Source organism: Pistacia vera, unplaced genomic scaffold (assembly GCF_008641045.1).
Source record: "Pistacia vera cultivar Batoury unplaced genomic scaffold, PisVer_v2 Contig44, whole genome shotgun sequence".
In the NCBI taxonomy this organism is placed as follows: Eukaryota; Viridiplantae; Streptophyta; class Magnoliopsida; order Sapindales; family Anacardiaceae; genus Pistacia; species Pistacia vera.
Window position 1 is genome coordinate 842,226 of NW_022196268.1, and position 21,917 is coordinate 864,142.

The following is a 21,917-nucleotide window of genomic DNA, read 5'->3' on the forward strand; positions in this document are numbered from 1 at the left end:
CCTCGCTGACTTGAGCGTCGGAGTGCCTACGGAAAACACCACCCTGATATTTTCCGTTTGCTTCATGCTTGTTTCTCTACGTGTGCAGGTACAGCAATCGCTAGTGGCCTCAACCTCATGGGATCAGACCCCCCTTCCATACAGGTAGATTTTTACGTCTACAATTTGGCGCCCACCGTAGGGCCTTCACAATTATCTGCCAACGATGACTTGCAACTTGAGAGGAGGCACGAAACTCCTTTGATTGACATCGTTAATCAGAAAGTTAAATCATGATAAGAAAGTTTTATTTACTTTTCTCCATTTTAAATTCATTGGAAGCATCTAGGAATCGTTCACATATCATATTATATTTGTTCAGTGTGAAGCATAATGTTTTGACGCATCTCCCATGTTTATTATCTGTTCATGCACCGCTTTAAACATTAATCACGTTTTGGGACTTTATGTGCATCAGTGCAATGTTTAATTGCTTATTTGGAAGGTATATCATGTTTTAAGTATCCTTGTATGTCTTGGGCATGTTTTAGAATGTTTAAAACATCTTTCCAGAACTGACTTTCGAGCCAAAATCCCAAAACCCTTGTGTAGCTTCATTCGACTTTGCAATATATTCTAAACCCATGGAGCCAAATGAAGGTATCGCATATCTTGAAGCCCCTTTGCAGAAACGATTTCCTTTGCAAATTACCAAAAATCGCCTCCAAATCTCTTTCTTCTTCTGTCAAACGAAGAAAATTCATGAAACCCATTTAGCCTCCTTCAAAACCCAATATCAAAACTCCCCAAGAATCGCTCAAAACACTTCAACACCTTTTGGAATTCAAAAAGAATCAGAGAAAAAGCAAAAGAATAGGAACTTTACCAAGAAATCTCGGAGAAATGCATCTAGGAAATCTTCAGCCATAGGAATTCTCTCTCAAATTTTTCTTTCCAAAGAAAAATAAAGAAGTCCTCCTTCAAAGCAAAAAGAAACGAAGGAAAGAAAATAGTTTTGAAATTCAAAGTTGAAACACCTTTTTATGCAATTCAATGCACACCATTTCAAAAATGCCACATGTCAAAACTTTGGAAAAAGGGCTTTTCATTCCCACCTCTTGCACAATTAATCCAGATTCCTCGTGTCATGCCCACATGCTTTGATACTCTTTGACAAAGAGGCTGAATGAATTAAAGCTTTATCTGAAAATTGTTCTACTTTCCGAAATTGAGACAGTCAACATCACCACTCGGCCCGTTAAGTAATAAACTACACACCTCCCTTATGGTCACCACTCACTAGTCAATGTTAGCATCACCTGAAACTTGTTCGGCTCTTCCTCAATGAAACACCTACTCAATTGAGCTCCATTCGGCTCTTTGCTTAAAACATGCATGTCATGCGTGTCACTGCTCCAACTTTAATCAAATGTTTTCAACTACAAAGTCAGTCATGCCGACTTGACCGCAAGCTCTATACAAGCTCCACTTGGCATACACCTTCGGATCGGACCTGCCCGATTCACAGATTTATACCTTAGGATCAACCCTACTCGATCCATGGATTCACACCTTCGAATTGACCCTGCCCGATTCACGGATTTATACCTTCGGATCGACCCTGCTTGATCCATGAATTTACACTTTCGGATCGACCTTGCTCGATCCACCGATACACACCTTTGGATCGGCCTTTGCTCGATTCACAGATTTATACCTTTGGATCGGCCCTGCTCGATTCACGAATTTACACCTTCGGAATGGCCCTGCTCGATTCACGGATTTATACCTTCGGATCGGCCCTGCCCGATTCAGGATTGATACCTTCGGATCGACCTTGCTCGATCCACGGATTTACACCTTCGGATCAACCCTGCCCGATCCACGGATTCACACCTTCAAATCGGCCCTGCCCGATTCATGGATTTACACATTCGGATTGACCCTGCTCGATCCATGGATTGACAACTTCGAATCGACCCTGCTCGATCCACGGATTGATACCTTTGGATCGACCCTGCTCGATCCACGGATTGACACCTTCGGATCAACCCTGCTCGATTCAGGAGCTTACACCTTCGAATCGGCCCTGTCCGATTCATGAGCTTACACCTTCGGATTGGCTCTACCCGATTCACGAGCTTACACCTTCGGATTGGCCCTGCCCGATTTATGAGTTTACACCTTCGATGATCCCAACCCGATTCAAGAGTTTACATCTTCGATCGGCCTTACCTGATTCATGAGTTTACACCTTCGATCGGCCCAGCCTGATTCATGAGTTTACACCTTTGATCGGCCCAGACCGATCCACGAGTTTACACCTTTGATCAGCTCAAACTGATTCACTAGTTTACACCTTCGATCCGCTCAGACCGATTCATGAGTTTACACCTTCGATCGGCCCAGACTGATTCCTAAGTTTACACCTTCAATCGGCCCAAACCGATTAATAAGTTTACACCTCAAATCGATAAGTCATCGACCCAATCCACACAACGGTCCATCCGACCTAACGAGTTGCTATTACTAATCCGCTCAGTTTGCACTTATTCGATTAAATCTACTCTCTAAGCTAAATACTCTTTAACATTTAACTTAGAGAGTGAGGGGCTAACTGTTAGGGCCAAAAATCATCTTGGGCGACTTTGATGTTGGTTCCACCATTGAAGCAAATCCATCTCACGTTTCTCCTTCATCATCATGTAGGACAGGTCCATTTATAGGTAGCGATTCAGCTCATTTGGTCCATGTATGTACGAGCTGGAGCTGCTACTTCTGCCATGTTCCATATACGTCCACATGCTCGATCCTTGATGGAGGTCTCCATCAGAGTCCTGATCGTCTCTCCGAGACGTTCCATTTCCACTTCCATTGTACATGTTCTGATATAAAGAAAAAAAGCTTTCCAATTTTTGCTTAAAGTCAGTCAAATATGACGTATAATCATGTCCTAAATGCTGACGAAATAAACATGTCATGGCCCAAGGCCTCAACCCAATCCCGATTGAGCCTACGCTTAAAATCACCTTGTGAACTACCCACTCTATGAGTTGGGCTATCATATAAGTTAAGCTAAACTGGGTTTCAGCCCATTAGCCTACAACAGTCATAAATAGGGAATTAGAATCCCATTCTATTTCCTCTTCTACTAAGATTCCAAGTCTTACTTAAACTATTAAACTTAATCTGATAAGGTCAAGAAATCATATCTCTTTCATGATAGGGATTATCTCCCAAAATAGGACTTAGTGTCCTACTAAGATTCCAAGTCTTACTTAAACTATTAAACTTAATCTGATAAGGTCAAGAAATCATATCTCTTTCATGATATGAACTATCTCCCAAAAAAAGGGACTCAATGTCCTACTAGGATTCCAACCCCTTGGGTTCACTATAAAAACATAAGTTTGCCCTTTCATGAGGGAGGCAATCTCCCATAGTCAATCTACACTACTCAAAACCATCTATTTGCTCCTAAAGTTCTTACTCCCTAGAACCTGACGTCTCCATCGTAGTCCTAGCCTCCGACAAGACTCCTGGTAATTCTTCTTCTCCTTAATTCTTATTAAATAATCTCTTTCAGCTTTGCTGACTTGAGCGTCGGAGTGCCTACGGCAAACACCACCCTGGTGTTTTCCGGAAGCTTCACGCTTGCCCTTTCATGTGTGTAGGTCCAACAAATTATCAATGGCCTCAACCTTACGGGATCAGACCCTATTTTCATGACGATAGATTTTTCGCATCTACAGGTGTATAACTCTTAGGAGCAAGAGCTTGGGAGCAAATAGGTGGTATCCAAATTGAATTGTAGTGAGAGGTAAGACCCCTTTTTATATAATAGTCATACGATCTTTGATTCCCAGTAGGACTTTGAATCTGCAATGGCAGAGTTCTGGTAAATAGGAAAGACCCTGATTTACCCTAGTAGGACTTTGAATCCGCAATGGCAAAGTACTGGTAAATAGGAAAGACCTTGATTTACTTACTTTAGTAGGATTGAGAGTCTTAATTCACGTAAGATGCAGAATCTTGAATGAATTAGGATAAAATCCAAATAGGAAGTAGATGTACTAGGGCTTTTAGTGGGACTCTGAGCCCTCAGAAGTTATCATGGACCAATGGGCCTGACCCTAAGTGGGCTAATGGTGATGCCCAATATGGAGAGAAGTTGGGCTTAGGCGATGGATCTGGTCCATGACATGAGCCTTAACATGGGCCCATTCAGAATTGGGCCAGGACCTTGGGCCTACACAGTAGAAATCACTCGATTGGGCTTGACAATGCCCAAGTTGATTTTTGGCCCATACAATCAGCAGATTCCATAAATATTTCAAAACTCAGTATGTCGATCAAGGGTCAATCCCAATATCCATCAAATATATATATAATATATTATATATATATATATAATATATATATATATAGTATATATATATATATATATATATATATATAGAGAGAGAGAGAGAGAGAGAGAAACATTTCTATAGTCATAATGGTAGAACCAACTAATTTGATTACTATGAAAAGATTATAACTTAATAGAGGTGTAGTTACAAAAATTGTTGTTTTTATTTCTTATTTTATAATTCATGTTTTAGTAATATAGTGTTAGGATTTTAATTCATGTTTTAATAGTACTAGGACTTCAATTCAACACTTCAATTGTCTACTTTTGAAACGGATAAAAGATATTGTCTAGGAACCAGTAAATATAAGTGTTTTTGATGGAATTGTATATGCAATTGTTGCATAGTCAATTGATGTGAAGCTACAAACTTTTGTCAATTGTTTTTAGCACTACAAAATTAAGACCCCTGATGTCAATGAATTGCAAGTTATAAATGAGGTAGACGATGAGAATCAAAGAGTCATTACAAAATTGAGTTACCAGATTCGACAACTTCACTACACTAATCAGATGAATTTTAATGTTTTCGTCAATCATCTAAATGAGCAACAAGTCATGTATGCTTTAACTAAATAAGAAATCATTCTACAATTGGACAAGAAGAGAAAGGAAATAATAATAAGGATGATAGCACGGAAATAAAAAAAGTTTAGTGCCAAAAAGCTTTAAACATTCTTGAGAAGTTGGAAATATTTTGGGTTCAACAAGAAAATATTAATGCTAGCGAGTTATTACGTACCCGCATGTTAAAAGATGTGGTAACAACTTTAAAGCACAAATTGTTTTCCCAAACAACTTTAAATAAATATTTTATTTCATCATAGTATATATTTTTTTTGCAATATATAAATAATTATTATTATGTGAAGGCAATTTTCTTAAGATTGAAATTAGAAAAATTATAACTTATTGCAATGTGAAGTTTATTCTTATTTATAACTATCCAAATTTATGACTATAAGGAGGTTATTCCTATATAGAATATCATTACAGAGCATTATTACATATAAGGTGATCCCAAAGTTCGAATCTAGGAAATCAATGAAGGAAACAAGCCTTGTTGACCGTTAGGCTAAATGGCCAACCCGTTGAGTTAGTTAGCTTATATTGGCAAACTAGTCCAAATATATGTGACCTATTTATTTGCATTGATCCTAATTGAGTGTGAACAACCATTAGAATGTCCACTTATACAAATTAGGTCCATCCAACAAACTTAAAAAATTCTATTTCTATTTCTATTTTATAATTTTTAACCCTCTAAATTATCTCTTTTTTACATCAGAATCCCCGAATGAAAACATTTCTCCTGGTTGTAAGTTGTAACTGCCATATCTGGCAATGACGTTCTACATCCTTTATATGCTTTCCAATTGATATCATATTATTTATATTTTTAATGACACTGTGATTAGTTTATAAGTTAATGTAATATAAACATTTTTTTTATTGCCAAAAATTTCTAATAAAAAAGACAATAGTATATTGCATAAATTTGAATGGACAATGAACAAACGTCCACTAGAATCAACGTTTAGTTGATGAAGTCAAAAAGCATTCAAAATTAAATGAGAGAAAAATGAATCCAAAACAAAAAGACGCACAAATAAAACTAAAAGGGCTTCCACACTGCTTTTAATTCTATTTTACCAACTAAAAAGGGTACAAGGAAATTTACATCTTCATATTAAAATCTTATATTCTCACTTAGTCAATGCCGGTTGCCAATTAGGGAATTAAATATAATATCTGTATTAATTCTATGCAATCCTGGTCCTGGCTAGTGGCCGCTGCCTGCTAACTTGTTTAAATCAATTACCTTATGCCAAATTTTCAATCTATCTCCATCTTGAAAGGTAAACAGAGAAAGCAACATTAAGATTGAGCAATGAGTCACGGAATTGGTTCAGCTGGAAGAAAATCATGCTTCCATGACTGCATCACATCAACCTTCTCAACCACAAACTCCATGCTTCAACCTTGTTCATACGTTGCTTTCAATTCCCATCTTCCAAAACTCAGTTTTCCCCTCAAAACTCAATCTGGGTCTTTTCAAAACAGAGCGAGGGCCTCTGTCGTTAACAGTTTGTACATTGGCACAGAGAGTTTGAACGACTTGCTGGGCATTTCAGACAGTGGAACACTCACAGAGATCAAGCAATCTTATAAGCAACTTGTACGAAAATACCATCCTAATGTGTCGCCGCCGGAAAGAATAGAAGAACACACGAAGAGGTTTATTCAGGTACAAGAAGCTTACGAGACTTTATCTGACCTCATAAGCAGAGCTTTGTATGATAAACAATTGGCTTTGTCTTCGAGGAAAGAGGTAACTATACTATGAATTAATTGTTGATATTGGATATTGTTTGAAGCAGGAATTGGAAGAGAAAAGAGAGTGGCGGAAGCAATGGCAGTCTCAACTGACACGGCTGGAGAGAAGGAGCATGAGGCAGGATTCGAGGGCCAGCATGTCATGGGGAGCTAGAATGCGCAGGAGATCAAATCAAAACTAGAGATTATCATCATGTTTACCATTATTATATTGAGCTAAATGGCGATCAACATTGAGGCTTTGATTTGTTCGTGTTATAATATTTATGGTTTTCATGGTTAAGTTGAAAAATATCAAACAATCAAAAGTTGTAATAATCAAATCATACATAGTTGAGTTGGTTCCAGCTGCATGCAAAGATTATCGATCCATCCCACTTACATCACTAATATTATAATCCAGAATTAGGCATCATTTTCACAAATGGTAGGATTTGACGGGGACTTCCTTTCACGAAACCTACGGGTACCATAGCTAACTCATCTAAATTAATTAGCAAAATAAATTATTATATCCTCCACAAATTACTTGTTATAAAAGACAAAATTAAAGATACAAGGTTGTTATGCGGTAAATCCATGTAGCATGAATTTACGTCACGTGTCTAAGGTTATGTTGTTATTCATGCCGCATGTCATTTTATATGAAGCTTATTTTACTTGTAAGTTTATCATTGTAACACTATATAAACCTACTTTTTATTCTAATTAAGGGGGTTCATTCATAACTTGTACAAGCCGTACTTATATACAGAGAAGCAATACAAAAAACAGTGGACGTAAGATTTATATTAAGCATCCGAACTACTTAAATTTTTTTTTCCTGTGTTGTTTGATTTATTATTTATCTATCAATCTCACATCAGAATTACAGGTTTTACACCTCCTATATAGATTCTATTACAGATCCTAAGTACTTCTCATTGATGTAAAAACTCCATCAACAAATGTCTTTGCAACTAAGTATGTATGTGTCAACCACCATACATTGATATTCGTTAAGGGGACTATTTCTATGGATATTTTTAAATTGCTAAATGCTGTCCTCTTATATAAGTTTCTTTAATAGATACTAATGTAATGTACTATATTTCAAATTTATTTCTCAAGTTAAAACATGTCAACACGTTAGGAAAAAGGAAGAGGTAAAGAAAATAACATATTACCTTCAAATCGTTAATTATTTTCGTAATTTAGGAACAGAAAAGTCAAAAATGTGGATGGGCCTAATCTAAGATAAAAATGGTGGCCCAAATGTAATGGGCCTCAACATATTTCAGGGGCTTAGAGGTAACGAGGTTACTGCTTACTGATTAGCACAAGGAAATTATGGAATCAAGAAAGAATCGATTTTAATAAATTAACAGAAACGGGAAGCAAATCGTAGACTCCCACTTCTGCGCATACTTGCAACCAAATGGCAGCTAATTTCTGGACATCCTCTCACTAGTAAGTTTCCATTTATCTAAATTTTAATTGCCCAGATTTCTAAATTTTGATTCTGTTTTGCTTATGATTTTGCGTGTGTGCAGCAAACTGCTCCTGGACCAGGAAGAGGTGGATGTGGTGCAACCTCTTGACAGGGAGAAGGGTATCACTCTTGAAGAATTCAAGCTAATTAAGATGCAAATGGCCAGTTGTATGTGCTCTCTCTCTTCTTCTCTTTCCATCCTCGTCTGTATTATGACTTACGTTTCTGTTTTGATGTCTTAGATGGAATCTTAATTTTAGCATCTTCTTAATTATTATTATTATTTTTGGTATAAATTTCATGCGTCTGAGAATTTTTTTATGCCAGTTTAGGAAAGTATCTTCTTCTGGATTTGTTGAGATTTGAGAGAAAACGACGTTGAACAAATTGAAGAGAAGAAATATTTTCTCATATATTGATCACGTGAATCTGTACAGCTCATATATACATACATGCATTGCTTTCTGTTATTCAGAAAGTAACTAACTTACTAAACCAACTAACTCTAACAACCTTCTAACTAACAACGCCAACTCTGCTGTTTCACAGTCTTGAGCTGACCTAAAACTGCCATGCATTTATCCGGCCAACTTGTCCTTCAACACTCCCCCTCAAGTTGGCATCTTGTAGATATCTTTCATTCCAAGTTTAGCAACTAATTTCTCATGCTGCTGTCTCCCTAATCCTTTGGTCAAGATATCTGCTACTTGTTCTCCACTGCAAACATATTCTGTGCTTAAAGTTTTATCTTGGATTCTTTCTCTTACAAAGTGGCAGTCAATCTCAATGTGTTTTGTTCTCTCATGAAACATTGGATTGGCTGCAATTTGTAGAGCAGCTTTGTTATCACAGAAGAGCTTTACAGGTTTCATGCTTTCCAGATTCAACTCTTTCAGCAGTCCTAATAGCCAAACTATCTCTGCGGTAGTGCTTGCCATGCTTCTATATTCTCTTTTGCTGAAGACTGGACACAGTACTTTGTTTCTTCGTCGTTTTCCATGATATGAGGGATTCACCTAACCTTACACAATATCCACTAACAGATTTTCTACTTACTGGACATGCAGCCCAGTCAGAGTCACAATAAGCTATTAGCTCCATGTTGCTCTTCGACGACATCAGTAATCCAGTCCTGGACTCCCTTTTACATATTTAACAATTCTTAGTGCAGCTTCCAAATGTGATTGCTTTGGATTATGCATATGTTGACTGAGAGTCTGTACTGAAAAACTGATATCCGGTCTTGTCATGGTTAAATAGAGCAGTCTGCCTATTAATCTCTTGAATATTGAAGGATCATCCAACAATTTATCTTCTTCTGTTGGTGGATATTTCTGATCATATTCAAATGAAGTAATCTTCTGATTTTGCTCAAAAGAGTTTTGATTGGTTTAGCATCTCCCATTCCAGCTTCAGATATCAATTCTAAGGCATATTTTCTCTGATTCAACACTATGCCTTCTCTGGATTTGGCTATTCAATGCCGAGAAAAAACCTTAATTCTCCCAGTCTTTTATTTTGAAACTACTCTGCAAAATGTCTTTTAGTTGTTTGATCATTTCTTCACAATTTCCGGTTATAAGATATCATCTACATAAACCAGTAGAATGACAATCTTGCTGCCCTGTTTTCATGTAACATAGAGTAATCATGCTTACTTTGAATGTAATCATTCTTGATCAAAGCTTCAGTCAACTTTAGGTTCCACTACCGACTGGCTTGTTTCAAGCCATAAAGGCTTTTGAGCAATCTACATGCCTTATACTCCCCCTGATTGCGAAATCCCTTAGGCAGCTCCATATACACTCTTCATGCAAATCACCTTGAAGAAATGCATTAAAAACATCCATCTGATATAATGGCCATTGATGAACAGAAGCTAAGGCCAAGATAGTGCGCACTGTCACCATTTTTGCAACTGGCGAAAAGGTTTCTGTGAAATCGATTCCCTCTTGCGGTTGTAACCCTTGGCTACAAACCGAGCTTTGAATCGCTCAAGGGTGCCATCAGATTTGTACTTGACCTTAAATACCCATTTGCAGCCTATGGCAGCCTGCCAGGAGGAAGGGAGATTAACTCCCAAGTGTGATTAGCTTCCAAGGCACTGATTTCAGCTTTCATGGCTTCAATCCAGTGAGGATATTTGACAGCCTCTTCATAAGAGAAGGTTCAATATGTTTAGACATAGAAGTATGGAAGCATTGATAAGGACCAACAAGATGGGTATAGCTTATGTACTTCTGAATAGCAAATGAGCATGTGGGAGACATAGTCTGTAAGCCATAAGGAGGCCTAGTGCTACGAGAGGATCGTCTAGGAGCTGCAGGGCAGGAATCTGGGACAGTATGAGAAGAAGAGACATATCTGGAGCAGTAGGAGCTGGTGGAATATTTTGTGCAGGAGTGATGGGAGACTGAGAAGTCTAATGCAGAAAATTAGAATCAAAATCCAATGATCTGTGGGTTCTGAAGATGGAAACAAGGCCGGAGATGAAATGGCAGACTGAAAGGGAAAAATATGCTCTAGGAAATGCACACTCTACTGACAAACAACTTGCGAGTGGCAAGAGAGAGGAGTTTGTATCCTTTTTGAGTTGACGAATATCCAAGAAAATGAAGGAATACTTCTAACACCCAGCTTATCTTTAGAAGTAAAGTTGGCAGCATAGCATAAGCACCCAAACACCTTGAAATGCTCCACAGAAGGAGGTCTAGAGTGGAGTAATTCGTAAGGACTTCTGTTAGAAAGAACTGAAGTGGGTAATCTATTGATGATGTACAGGCAGTAAGGATGCATTCACTCCAATGATATAGGAATGTTTGCTTGAATCCTTAATGCCCTTGCCACTTCAAGAGATGTCTGTGCTTCCTTTCTACTAAACCATTTTGCTGAGGAGTGGCTACACAAGAGCTTTGGTGAACAATCCCCAAGAAGTAAAGAAATCATCACACTGTGAATTAAAAAATTCACTCCCATTATGATCTAACAATCTTGATAGTGGCAGAAAATTGAGTGTATACAAGAGCAAAAAATTGCTTGAGAGTGATTGTTTCATGCTTATTCACATTAAGAATATCCAAGTAGTTCTGGTGAAGTCATCAACCAATGTTAAGAAAAACCTGTGACCATTATGTGTAGGCTGAGAATAAGGTCCCCATACATCCATGTGATTAAATAAAAGGTGCAGAAGCTCTACTATGGCTTGCTGTGAATGGCATTCTAGTTTGCTTGGCAAGAGGACAAATATGACAATCAAAACCATGATTATCCTTAACAAAGCATGTTTGATTGCAGAATAATATTTGAGTTTAGACACAGGTACATGTCCCAAGCGTTTGTGCCCCAACTCAGAAGAGCTAAGCATGCACTGCTTGGTATTATTCGAAACTACAAACTTGGAATAACAGCATGAGAGACATCATTATTTGAAGATGAGCTATGAGAGACTGCATCAGGTGAAAGTGATCTTGAATGAGCTAATTCTGATGGTGATTGTGACAGCAGAAAGTGAGGCCCTCAGTTTGTTTACCAATCCCCTTCACCTGCCCATTTGAGAGGTCCTGAATTATAAAAATCAGGAAAAAGGACACAGAACAAGATAAGTCCTTAGTGAGCTTGGCAATGGAGATCAAATTAAACTTGAAATCAGGAACATAAAGAACATGTGTTTTTCTGATGGGACTGAGAAAACAAGAGCCTAGTGAGAAACTTCTAATACATGGCCATTTGGGAGTCTAACTGATGGAGAGACAAAGGGGAAATCAAATCAACTAACTACTCAACACAATGTGTCATGTGATGGCTACACCGACATCCAGATCCAAGATTGCTTATTGCTAAGAGAAGAAGATACAGAATACCTGCCATGTTAGCTTAATATCAGTCAAAGGAGAAGATGACGTGTCCCTATGCAGTAGCTTCAAGATCTCAGCATACTGCTCTTTTGTAAAAAGAGTTGATGACTTTGACTTAGATGAATCTGGTGTTGAAGAGATTGCATTGGTGTGAGTATCTGCCTGATCAGAAGAAATAACATTGTGAGCAGCATGATGGTTGATATAGTCCTTTCTTCTTAGTGAACTTAAAATCAGTGGATATCCAATCAACCGGTAGCATTCTCCTTCTTGTGTCCTTTGACATTACAATGCTCACATACCAATTCCAATTTTTTGGACTTGGTTGTTGATGTGAAGATGAAAACATACAGTGGATTCTAAAGGTGTATCAGCTGGTGAATGAGTGTTGATATTCCTCTGACTTCTTCAGTAATTAACATAGAGTAAGCCTGATTAATTGATGGTAAAGGTGTCATCATCAGAATTTGTCCTCTGGCTTGAATGTATGTCTCATTCAATCCCATCAGAAACTGGAGTAGTTTCTGATTTTGCATGTGATCTATATATGATTGGACATGGCACAGTCACATGAAGGCAGTTGGATGATGGAAGAGTATTCATCCCATAGTAATTTCAATCGAGTAAAATATGCTGATATTGTTAAACTGCCTTGTGTAAGAGTAACAATGTCTCTGTGCAACGAAAAATTCTTGAGCCATTGACTTTATCAAAACGTTCTTGTAAATCCTTCCAGACTAAATGAGCATTAGATGCATACACAATTCCACTTAGCAGCTCTTTTGTTACAGAATTCATGATCCAGACAATACAATGGCACTACACCTATCCCATTGCTGATGCATGCTTTCGGAAACTGAAGTTCTGGTACATGATCCTTCTATAAATCCTAGTTTGTTTTTTGCTAATAAAGCTATTCTCATTGACCTACTCCAAAGAGAGTAATTATCACACCAGTTAATTGAAAAGATACAAGGATTGAACCTGGTGTATCAGAAGGATGCAGGAACAGAGGATTATTGAAATCAATCGTATCCTCCTTTTGAATAGCTTGTCCTCCTGACGTACGCCGTTCTGATCTTCAGTTGAGCTATTTCCTCCAGTTGCCATGAGTTTGATTTTGAAGAAAGTATCAAGAATCAAAGATTGGGATTCACTTAGGTTAATGAATCAGAAAGAAAAAAATCCAGAAACGTGAATCGAATGGATCAAGATGGATTCCTGATTGATTGAGAAGAAGCATATCGAAATTGTGATGATTCGAATGAGTTGATTTGAGATGATTTGAAGAGTTGAAGAATCAAGTATTTTGGCCCCTTATCGAAGCTCTGATACCATGTTGAGATTTGAGAGAAAACGACGTTGAACAAATTGAAGAGAAGAAATATTTTCTCATATATTGATCACGTGAATCTGTACAGCTCATATATACATACATGCATTGCTTTCTGTTATTCAGAAAGTACAATAACTTACTAAACCAACTAACTCTAACAACCTTCTAACTAACAATGCCAACTCTGCCGTTTCACAGTCTTGAGCTGACTAAACTGCCATGCATTTATTCGGCCAACTTGTCCTTCAACATTGAGGTCTTTTTTTTTTTCCTTTTAATCTGCTGTGTTCTTATTAAGAAAAGGGAGAAAAAAAGAAAAAGAAAAGAATTCATTCAGTCTCCTAAATTCTTGAAGATTGACATCAAAAATTTCATCTTCAATGTACATAATTCCGAGAAGCTAACGGAAAAAAAATTGGAAGTTGAGGATGAGTGGTCAATAGTATCAGAATTTTAAGTAATCGATAGAAATTAAACTTTGGTTACTGAAACCTAGTTAATATTATGATATTAAAACAAGATTCAGGATAACAATAGTTGTTTTTTTTTTATAATTTTGTTACTGTTCATTTAGGAAAGGGTTCTTGTAGTTCTATTTTTCTGCTTTTGCATTTCTTCACCGTTAACATTTTTTTTTTTTGAATTTGTGTTTTCTTTTCCAGATATATCAAATTGGCTCAAAATGTAAAAGTGAGGCAGAGGTTTGATCTCTTCTCCAGATGTTTCATGCACTTCTGCAAATCACTTGCACCCTGTTTGAGACTTAAAGAGAGAGGAACATGTGAACATGTATTTCATTTCCTTTGGGGTTGGCACCTGCTAGAAACAAATCATATGAACATGTAGTTGGTTATGGTAATTGCATCTGATAAAGAAAAACACAGATGAAAAGTTCAATTTCTATTAATTTTCGGATTTTAAAGGTCCAAAAGGTAGAAATCTAGACTGTAGTTTATTTATTTTCTGTAGGCATCTAAAGGTTATGTGCATAATTAATTGTAATAACTATATATTAATAGCATTGATTAGACTCAGTTGGCAACTTTATGAGTACAATGTTTCATGAAATGCACACCCACAACTAATTGCTTTTTAAGAATAAATTATTCTTTGCAAAAGAAGGGCAATATAAATTTCTATTATTCCAACCATACAATTCAACGAAAAAAAGAATTAAGTATGCGTGTTATTTAGAGTTTTCTTTCAGCATTACAGTACACTATACCTCTTGTACATGGTTCTTCAGTTTATGTGTTAAATTCCCTTTGTCATATAAATGTTAAATCAAATACCAACATTTATTTTGTATAAGTAAAGGATTTTATAGGTTCATATATAAACAATGTAAAATCAAATGATAATTTTGTCACTTATAGCAATAATATTGTTGTTTAGGCAATCAAAAGTTTACACAGAATGTGCTTTTATGTATAACGAAGATAGATAGATCAGTATTATGTAATGATTAATATATTTGTTTTGTCACTGTTAGAAATTTGATATGGGCCAGATGTTGATCTCTAATAAAATGGTCTATCTTTCAGGGTAGTGGCCACTGCAGTTACATATATGAGACGTTTTTTACACCAGGTATACTGCATAATTGTCTGATGATGAGAGAAAAGTGCGCGTTGTTAATGAGTAGAAACTCATGGCTCACTCTGTAACTTAGATATATTTGTTCTGTAGCCATTTTATCCTTAAATACTTATCATTTCCTAAACTTTGTGAGTTGTATTCATAAAAGCACTTGATTCAACTGTTGTTGACAACTTACTAACTGTAACTTCTCTCTCTGATTTTAGAAAGAGTATGACAGAATATGCCACATCTTGTCGCTCCAACTTGCTATACTTGGCATCAAAAGCTGAAGAAAGCACATACAGGCCCGACTTCTACCATTTTACATCAAAAAAATATGTAATTACTTTGGTTTCCTCCAAGTTTAGTTATTTGCATTTTTTTCTTCTGTGATATGTGTTGAGAACCTACCACTTTGCTTTACAGAGCTGATGAAAAGTATAGATATGAAGTCAAGATATACCGAAATGGAAATGAAGATTTTAGAAGTCTTAACTATTATTTGGTTGTATTCCATCCTACCGTTCACTTGTGCAGTAAGCATTTTCTCCTTTGTACATTTTAAGCAGTTGTTTTGTTTTTATTCTTTCTTAATTTCAGTATATAGTTTTATAAATAAGAGGATGTGTGCCGCAAGAGAAGAGAGGTGGGGTTGGGATGGGGGAGTTTGACTCTAATAGCGTCTTTCACCTACTTTTACAATTCAACATTGATTAGAAATGCCAACATCTTTGTGAAATCAGCGGTAATTTGATTAACACCACTGCATATTTGTATGGACATAGCATTAGTGTAGATGTATAATTTTTATCCAATAGTAGTTTTCATTACGTGAACTTTGATTCATTATTTGACCCCATGCAAGCTCCTATGCTTCTCGCAATGATAAGCTGGCCATATTTATCATATTGTGTTTAAAGAGATTAATGTATTAGGTGCTTATCTTATTTCTTTTCCATTTTGGATATGTCTTTTGGACATATTTATAGTAAAATGTTTTACAATTCAAGTGCAGCATTTATAAACTCACAATGATAAACTATTTGAAGATGGAACTTTTAAGTACCTAGTTAAGTTTCTTATTTTTTGACCTCTGCTATTGTCGTTGTCTAGCTATTATATCTTAGCCTATTTTTATTTGCTTGTGGATCCTTTGTCTTTGCTGTATTCTTTGTTTTCTTCAACAACATTAGCTTTAGTGTTCTTTTGACCTCTGAAGCTCCATTTAGAAAAAGAAAATTCATAATCTGTGGAATCTAGACCATAGGATGGGACTAGTACCTACGTCCACTTTTCAATAAAATTATAGAAGTAAAAAACCCTAACTGCCAAATGTCACCCTGGGTAAGGTTTTAAAACATTGTCGTGCGTCAACAATTCAATCTGATACCACTACTTGAACTATCGATCTCTACTCTACAAAAACCCTCTAACCTCAACCTTGGTAGCCCCCTTTTTTTTCGGCCGTGACTCGTGTATACCGTCATGATTGGGTTGATTTTCCGATCAAATTTCGGCTGATTCTGATGTAAACAATACAATCAGACACAACTCTTGAACCACCAATTTCTACTACAAAACCTCTCTAATCCCAGCACTTGATAGCCCCTCGTTCGCTGACAATTAGATTATGGATTTTGAGAATAGTTAAAAGAGGTAACCCAATTCGGAGAAGGCCTCGGGTCCCAGTCGAACCGATTAAACCGACGGTCTGGGCGGTTCCTAATCAATGGTTTCATGTGGTCGTATTAGAATTTTAGCATAACACTAATATTGATACTAATTACTATGATTATATTGTCTATGAATCAGGATTAATTATGATAAATTTCATCATTATGTGCATTGGAGCCTTATCCTTGAAAAGGACGCTGAGGCTTAGGAGATGGAGGATCTGAGTGACTGGAAGAGAAAGAGTCAGGAATATCAGCGGATGGGGTCCGCGTTTAGCAGAATACTTTTCTCTCTTCTTTTGTTCTCGTTCCAGCTTGATCTTTTCATCACGTTTCTTTACGGAGCTTGGCATATAATTGTTCAGTGTTGCCAAAAGCTTTAAAGCACCAAAGGTATATGAGTGAGACCAACGGTTGGCTAATTTTTGGGAAAGGGGAAAAAGAGGGTTGTGGCCATGCGTTGTGGAATCAAAAGGGTTTGGTACCATGACATTTCAGGGAAAGTCTGTGGTTGTCTGAGTTTTTGCTTAAGATATTCCTGCTGAAGCGATGCTATTTCGGTTTTTAATGACTTCATTTCTGCTTCCTTCTGAAGAAACTGAGTTGATGCCATGGAGCTACTGATAATATGCATTAATTCCTGATGGAGCTGATCAATCCGGTTTGGAGATGATCAGTTTGCTTTTGTAGCCGAGAAATCAGCAGAGTTTGGTTCTGAGACTGAGAGTCCACCTGATGAGCTACTAAATCCAGTTTTTGTTCAAGTCTAGTCATGGTTTTGTTTTGGGCTAAAGCATTTTTAGTTTGCCAATTGAGAACTGCTTCAGCTTGGGAGAGTTTGGGTGTGGATCCATCAGGCTGTATAGCTTTGGAAGGACAACTCTTGGTTGTTGAGTGGCAGTTTCTTGAAGGGAAGGAAATCTGTGTCATAATTGAAATGTTGTCCTGTCTTTGTGGGCTTAGGGATTGGATATCATGACAGACTGAACAGGTGAGCATGAGCAAGGGGTGAATGGGTTGGTTTATTTTCTTTGGCAATCCACCGTAGAGACTATTGATAAACATGGTAAAGGCTGTCTGAAGTAAGGTGACTTTGTAGGTTTGGATAGTTTTAAAGGTGATTTGGGTTCAGGTTTCGGAGGGATGTCCCATGAGGGATTACTAGATGGTGACTCTTTTCTGGCTGGTGGAGAATATTTGACATAATAGTCAAATTTACCAGATGGTTGACCAAGAAGACCAACTTCAGGATCATTTCTTCAAAGCGGGAATGAAGATTAGTCTGACTGCAGCGAGCTTTCTTCTTTTTCTGGTTAGAATATTTCGTCTTGGAAGATAATGCTCATCGATTTCCCAAATAGGATCATCACGGCATTTTGAGCATTGGCAGTCAAGATCAAATGGAGTGTGACCAGTGACTGGATCATATTGATGGTAGATAGGAGCACCAGATTGTTGAAAAGAATGAATGGAAAGTCCAGGTTCCCGTACTGTGGTAGTGGGTCTGACCGGAGTATCATGAATTGAGTTTGTCGAAAACTCAAAGGTGGAGCACTGGGAGTTGCTGGAGACTTAAATCTGATAGTTGTTGTTCCGTTACTGTTGTCATGCATGGTAGATTCTGTAGAAACCCGGAGTCTCTTTTTTGTTAAGAGACTCGTAACTCGTCACCCAAGAGTCGGGTAACAGTTTAATCAAATCATCTCGGAAATTTGCCTGGGAATATTGATGCAATGAGGAGTATTCTGAGAGTCAACAGTAAGGAGCAGTGCATCAGTAGTCGTAGGGATAGCGAGATCAGAGCATGGTCTTGGATTCGCCAAACCATTTGATAATGCAAAGTAGCTGCAATACTTCCTGGATTTAAATCTGCACCAACAATCTGTAATTGAACTTTAAGAGCCTTAGAGCAATGAACATCAGAGAGAGACATGTGAAATTAGGAACAGCGTCATGATGACTGTCCCAGCATTCAAAGTTGTCTGTGCAGTCCCGATACAAATGTTGATATTGACAAATCTGGTGTCCAATAAAGCAATTCGAACTGAGACTGGAAGTCATTTTCTGCCATGATAAGAGAGAGCGAGCCGGATTGCGCCAAAGTGCACATGAGAGTATCCTTCACGGATCCATTGAGTAATGGATTCTTGAGGGATTTCTAAAGTAACATATTGTTCTTGGGATGTGGCTGGAATTTGACACTTGTCAAATGTACTAGTCTGACTACTCTTTGACTGGCTTTCTAGAAGGACGGACAAGAGTTTTAAAGGTTTTAGACAACGAAGACGTAGACTTGGAAAAGGCGTGTAAGGATTTACAATGGGAGGGATTGTATCTTGGATTTTTTGATTTTCTGGGATATAAGATATTTCATACAGACTGTCTATTTAGAAGAAGATCTAGATAAACTAGTATTATGGGTGAGTAGTAAACGTAGATAAAGCTGAAGAGGATTCCATGGACGTAAGTTCAACCTCTTGGATGTGTAATATCACCTCAAACGGAAAGATAGCACAAGACCCGAAGATTACATATAAACATAATTTAAGAAACAGTGAAATAAAACATAACTATGAAATGAGAAAGAAAAATAACCAAACTTAAAGGAGCCAATATCCGAGGGGAGGTAATCCTCCGCACACGCAGAATTGGAACAATAAGTAACTTATGAAGCCAATATCGAGGGAGGTTCCAATTTTATGAGCTCTTTTTTGCAAGACATGGCAAAAGGAACGTCTTGCCGCTTCGGGTCTTTCTGAGGATTCTCTATCTACCTTCCAACAGAATCAGAAGCTGCCATACCTTCAACCGATGAATCATTTGAAAGTGAATTTGACTCTGACAGTGATACTTCTGATCAACATCCTTATGTTTATCCTAACTGATGACCCATCAACCTGAATCGTCCAGACCACCTGTTGTTTCTGAGGTCGATGATGAGATGCCTGAAGGTGATGATTCCATTCCAGACTCTTCGCCTATGTATCGACAATCTCGTCATACTCCAGCTGACATGACTCTATACAGCTTCAGCAAAGCTCCACACTTTTACTGTCGACGATCTTCCTCCACACAAATGGAGAACTCGAATGTATGAATTTCAGGCCTGATTACAAGCTGAGATGTTGAAACCGAATGCCCAAGTCTCTACTGTCCTTAACGCAGTTTACAGCTAAGTTTGGTGGCATTCTCCGTGATTGGTGGATAAGTCTTCAGGAGTATAGACAAATTTGTCATCCAAATGCCAGATATCACCAAGCCTTGTATCTCCTGTATGATGAATTCTGTGGATTACCTCACCTTTATGAGACCAAGTAGAGAAGAATATTTCAAGAGCGATGCTGTTCTCTAAAAAAGAAAGATCTTGACAGGCATTACAAGAGATGGTCAAACGATATCATTATTTAGGGGTATGGATGATCCTAATATGAAGCAAGCCTTTTGGCATCAATTCCTGAATCCCTAAGTCAGAAGCAACCAAGCTATGTAGTCCCAGAACAAACAACTTGGCTCCACTTCTCTTGGTGAAATTTACCGTTTGTTATTTTGCTCTAGAAAAGCTCTGTTCTCAAAAACAATTTTTTGACGATATATGAAGCGTTATAAACAGCTCACAAGGTTTGTCAACGACCAGACTTGCAGATCAAGTGCAAATCAGATCGCTCATGTTCTTGTCCTACCAAGAAAATTTCATTCTAGACGCATCAAGTTTTCTCCGCCTAATGCTTCGGCTCGATGCAAATTTCGACGTTTCAGAACCGCAAGTTTCTTCGCAAAAGGAAACTAAGGCAAACGGTCTATCGTGTTTTATGCAACCGCCCGGTCATTTTGCCAAAAATTGTCCAAACAAGCCTAAGCAGTCAGTCAAAATGATTGCAACAACTTTCTCAGCTCACAGATATCGATTTTTCTGATGATGATGTTGAAAGTTGGTTTTCAATGGATGACGAACCCACCTCAGACACCATTTTCCCAGTTTGCAGCCACTGATACTGGTACTCTGATCAGATGATTGTCACTATTTCTACCATATCACAAGCATCACAATCCCTTCCATCATTAGCCTTCTCATGTCACATACCTACAGCAAAAGTTCAGATCTTCCCTACTAAATACTCAATCTGTTTCAGTCATTGCATTCTTTGATACTGGTGCTACTCGTACTATTATTAACCCTAAGATCCTTCCAACCTCTCAGGGAAACCTCATCAGGAAATATTCTACACTGCTAATAGTGAGACATTCACTACTCATCTGATTAGCAAACCCATTAAATCCAAATTTCCCAGGATGTTTCACTTTTCATAAAGTTCTTGGTTCCGATCTACCTGGCAAGACATGGTTCTAGGTTTTGATGTTTATTCTAAACTCATAAACTTAGAATCCTCCCTGATGTTTGGTACAAGATGTTTTTCCAATCCTGGACACACACAGCCTAATTTATTCCAGATTAAAGGCAATCCTATTGAGCAGATCAAGAACCAGCTTATTTCTCATTCTTGCGCAGATTCTCATGCTGATTTTCTCACTAAATGTGCTCATCCATTATGGAAGAATTAGATTTCTTTATCCGTCTTCCATCATCAAGAGCGAAGATATCATCCACTAAAGCTAGTCATTCCGGCATGTCACCAGAACATCTCAGTCTCGCCCAACAAGAATGTACTCAGCTTTTATCTCAAGGATTGCTTGAACCCCAGACTCAATGGCATGTGAAGCTTTTTATGTAATAAACGGCAGAACAGGCTGAGGAAAACTCAGACGGTCATCAATTATCAGCCCTTGAATTTCTTCCTTCGGTGATAAATTTCCTCTCCTTTCAGACAAGTTCTTTTTGCAAATCTCCATAATGCAAAGATGTTTTCAAAATTTGACCTCAAGTTGGCTTTTGGCAACTGGAATTCATCCTAATGATCGTCATAGATGCTTTCTGTATACCCAATCACCACTACCAGTGGACAGTCATGCCTTTGGACTAAAAGTCGCTCCTTCCCTGTTTCAGAAAGCCATGACGAAGATTTTTGCTCCCCTTCTGCATACATGTCTCATTTATATGATGATATCCTTCTCTTTTCAAAAGACGAGGAATCTCATATAGTCTTCGTGACTTTGCTGATATCATCCACACCTATGGTGTCATGCTATCTGAGAAGAAATGCAATTGGGGCAAACAAAGAATGATTTCTCGGTCTGGTGATTGCTGGCGGCAAGTATGATCTTCAGCCTATATTGCTAATGAATTGCAAAATTCCCAATGTTCTCACAACCAGAAAGA

The 21,917-nt window shown here is 37.7% G+C and overlaps 1 protein-coding gene and 1 pseudogene across 1 annotated transcript; both read left to right on the forward strand.

Moving 5' to 3' along the window:
- Positions 1-6,169: 6,169 nt before the first annotated feature.
- On the forward strand, positions 6,170-7,162 carry LOC116144290 (chaperone protein dnaJ 20, chloroplastic-like). The gene is made up of 2 exons (XM_031429762.1): positions 6,170-6,638; positions 6,772-7,162. Exons 1-2 carry the CDS (start codon positions 6,282-6,284, stop codon positions 6,907-6,909), a joined length of 495 nt encoding a protein of 164 aa, XP_031285622.1. The 5' UTR covers positions 6,170-6,281; the 3' UTR covers positions 6,910-7,162.
- An 885-nt stretch (positions 7,163-8,047) lies between these two features.
- LOC116144266 overlaps positions 8,048-21,917 on the forward strand; it is a 29,693-nt pseudogene continuing 15,823 nt past the window's right edge.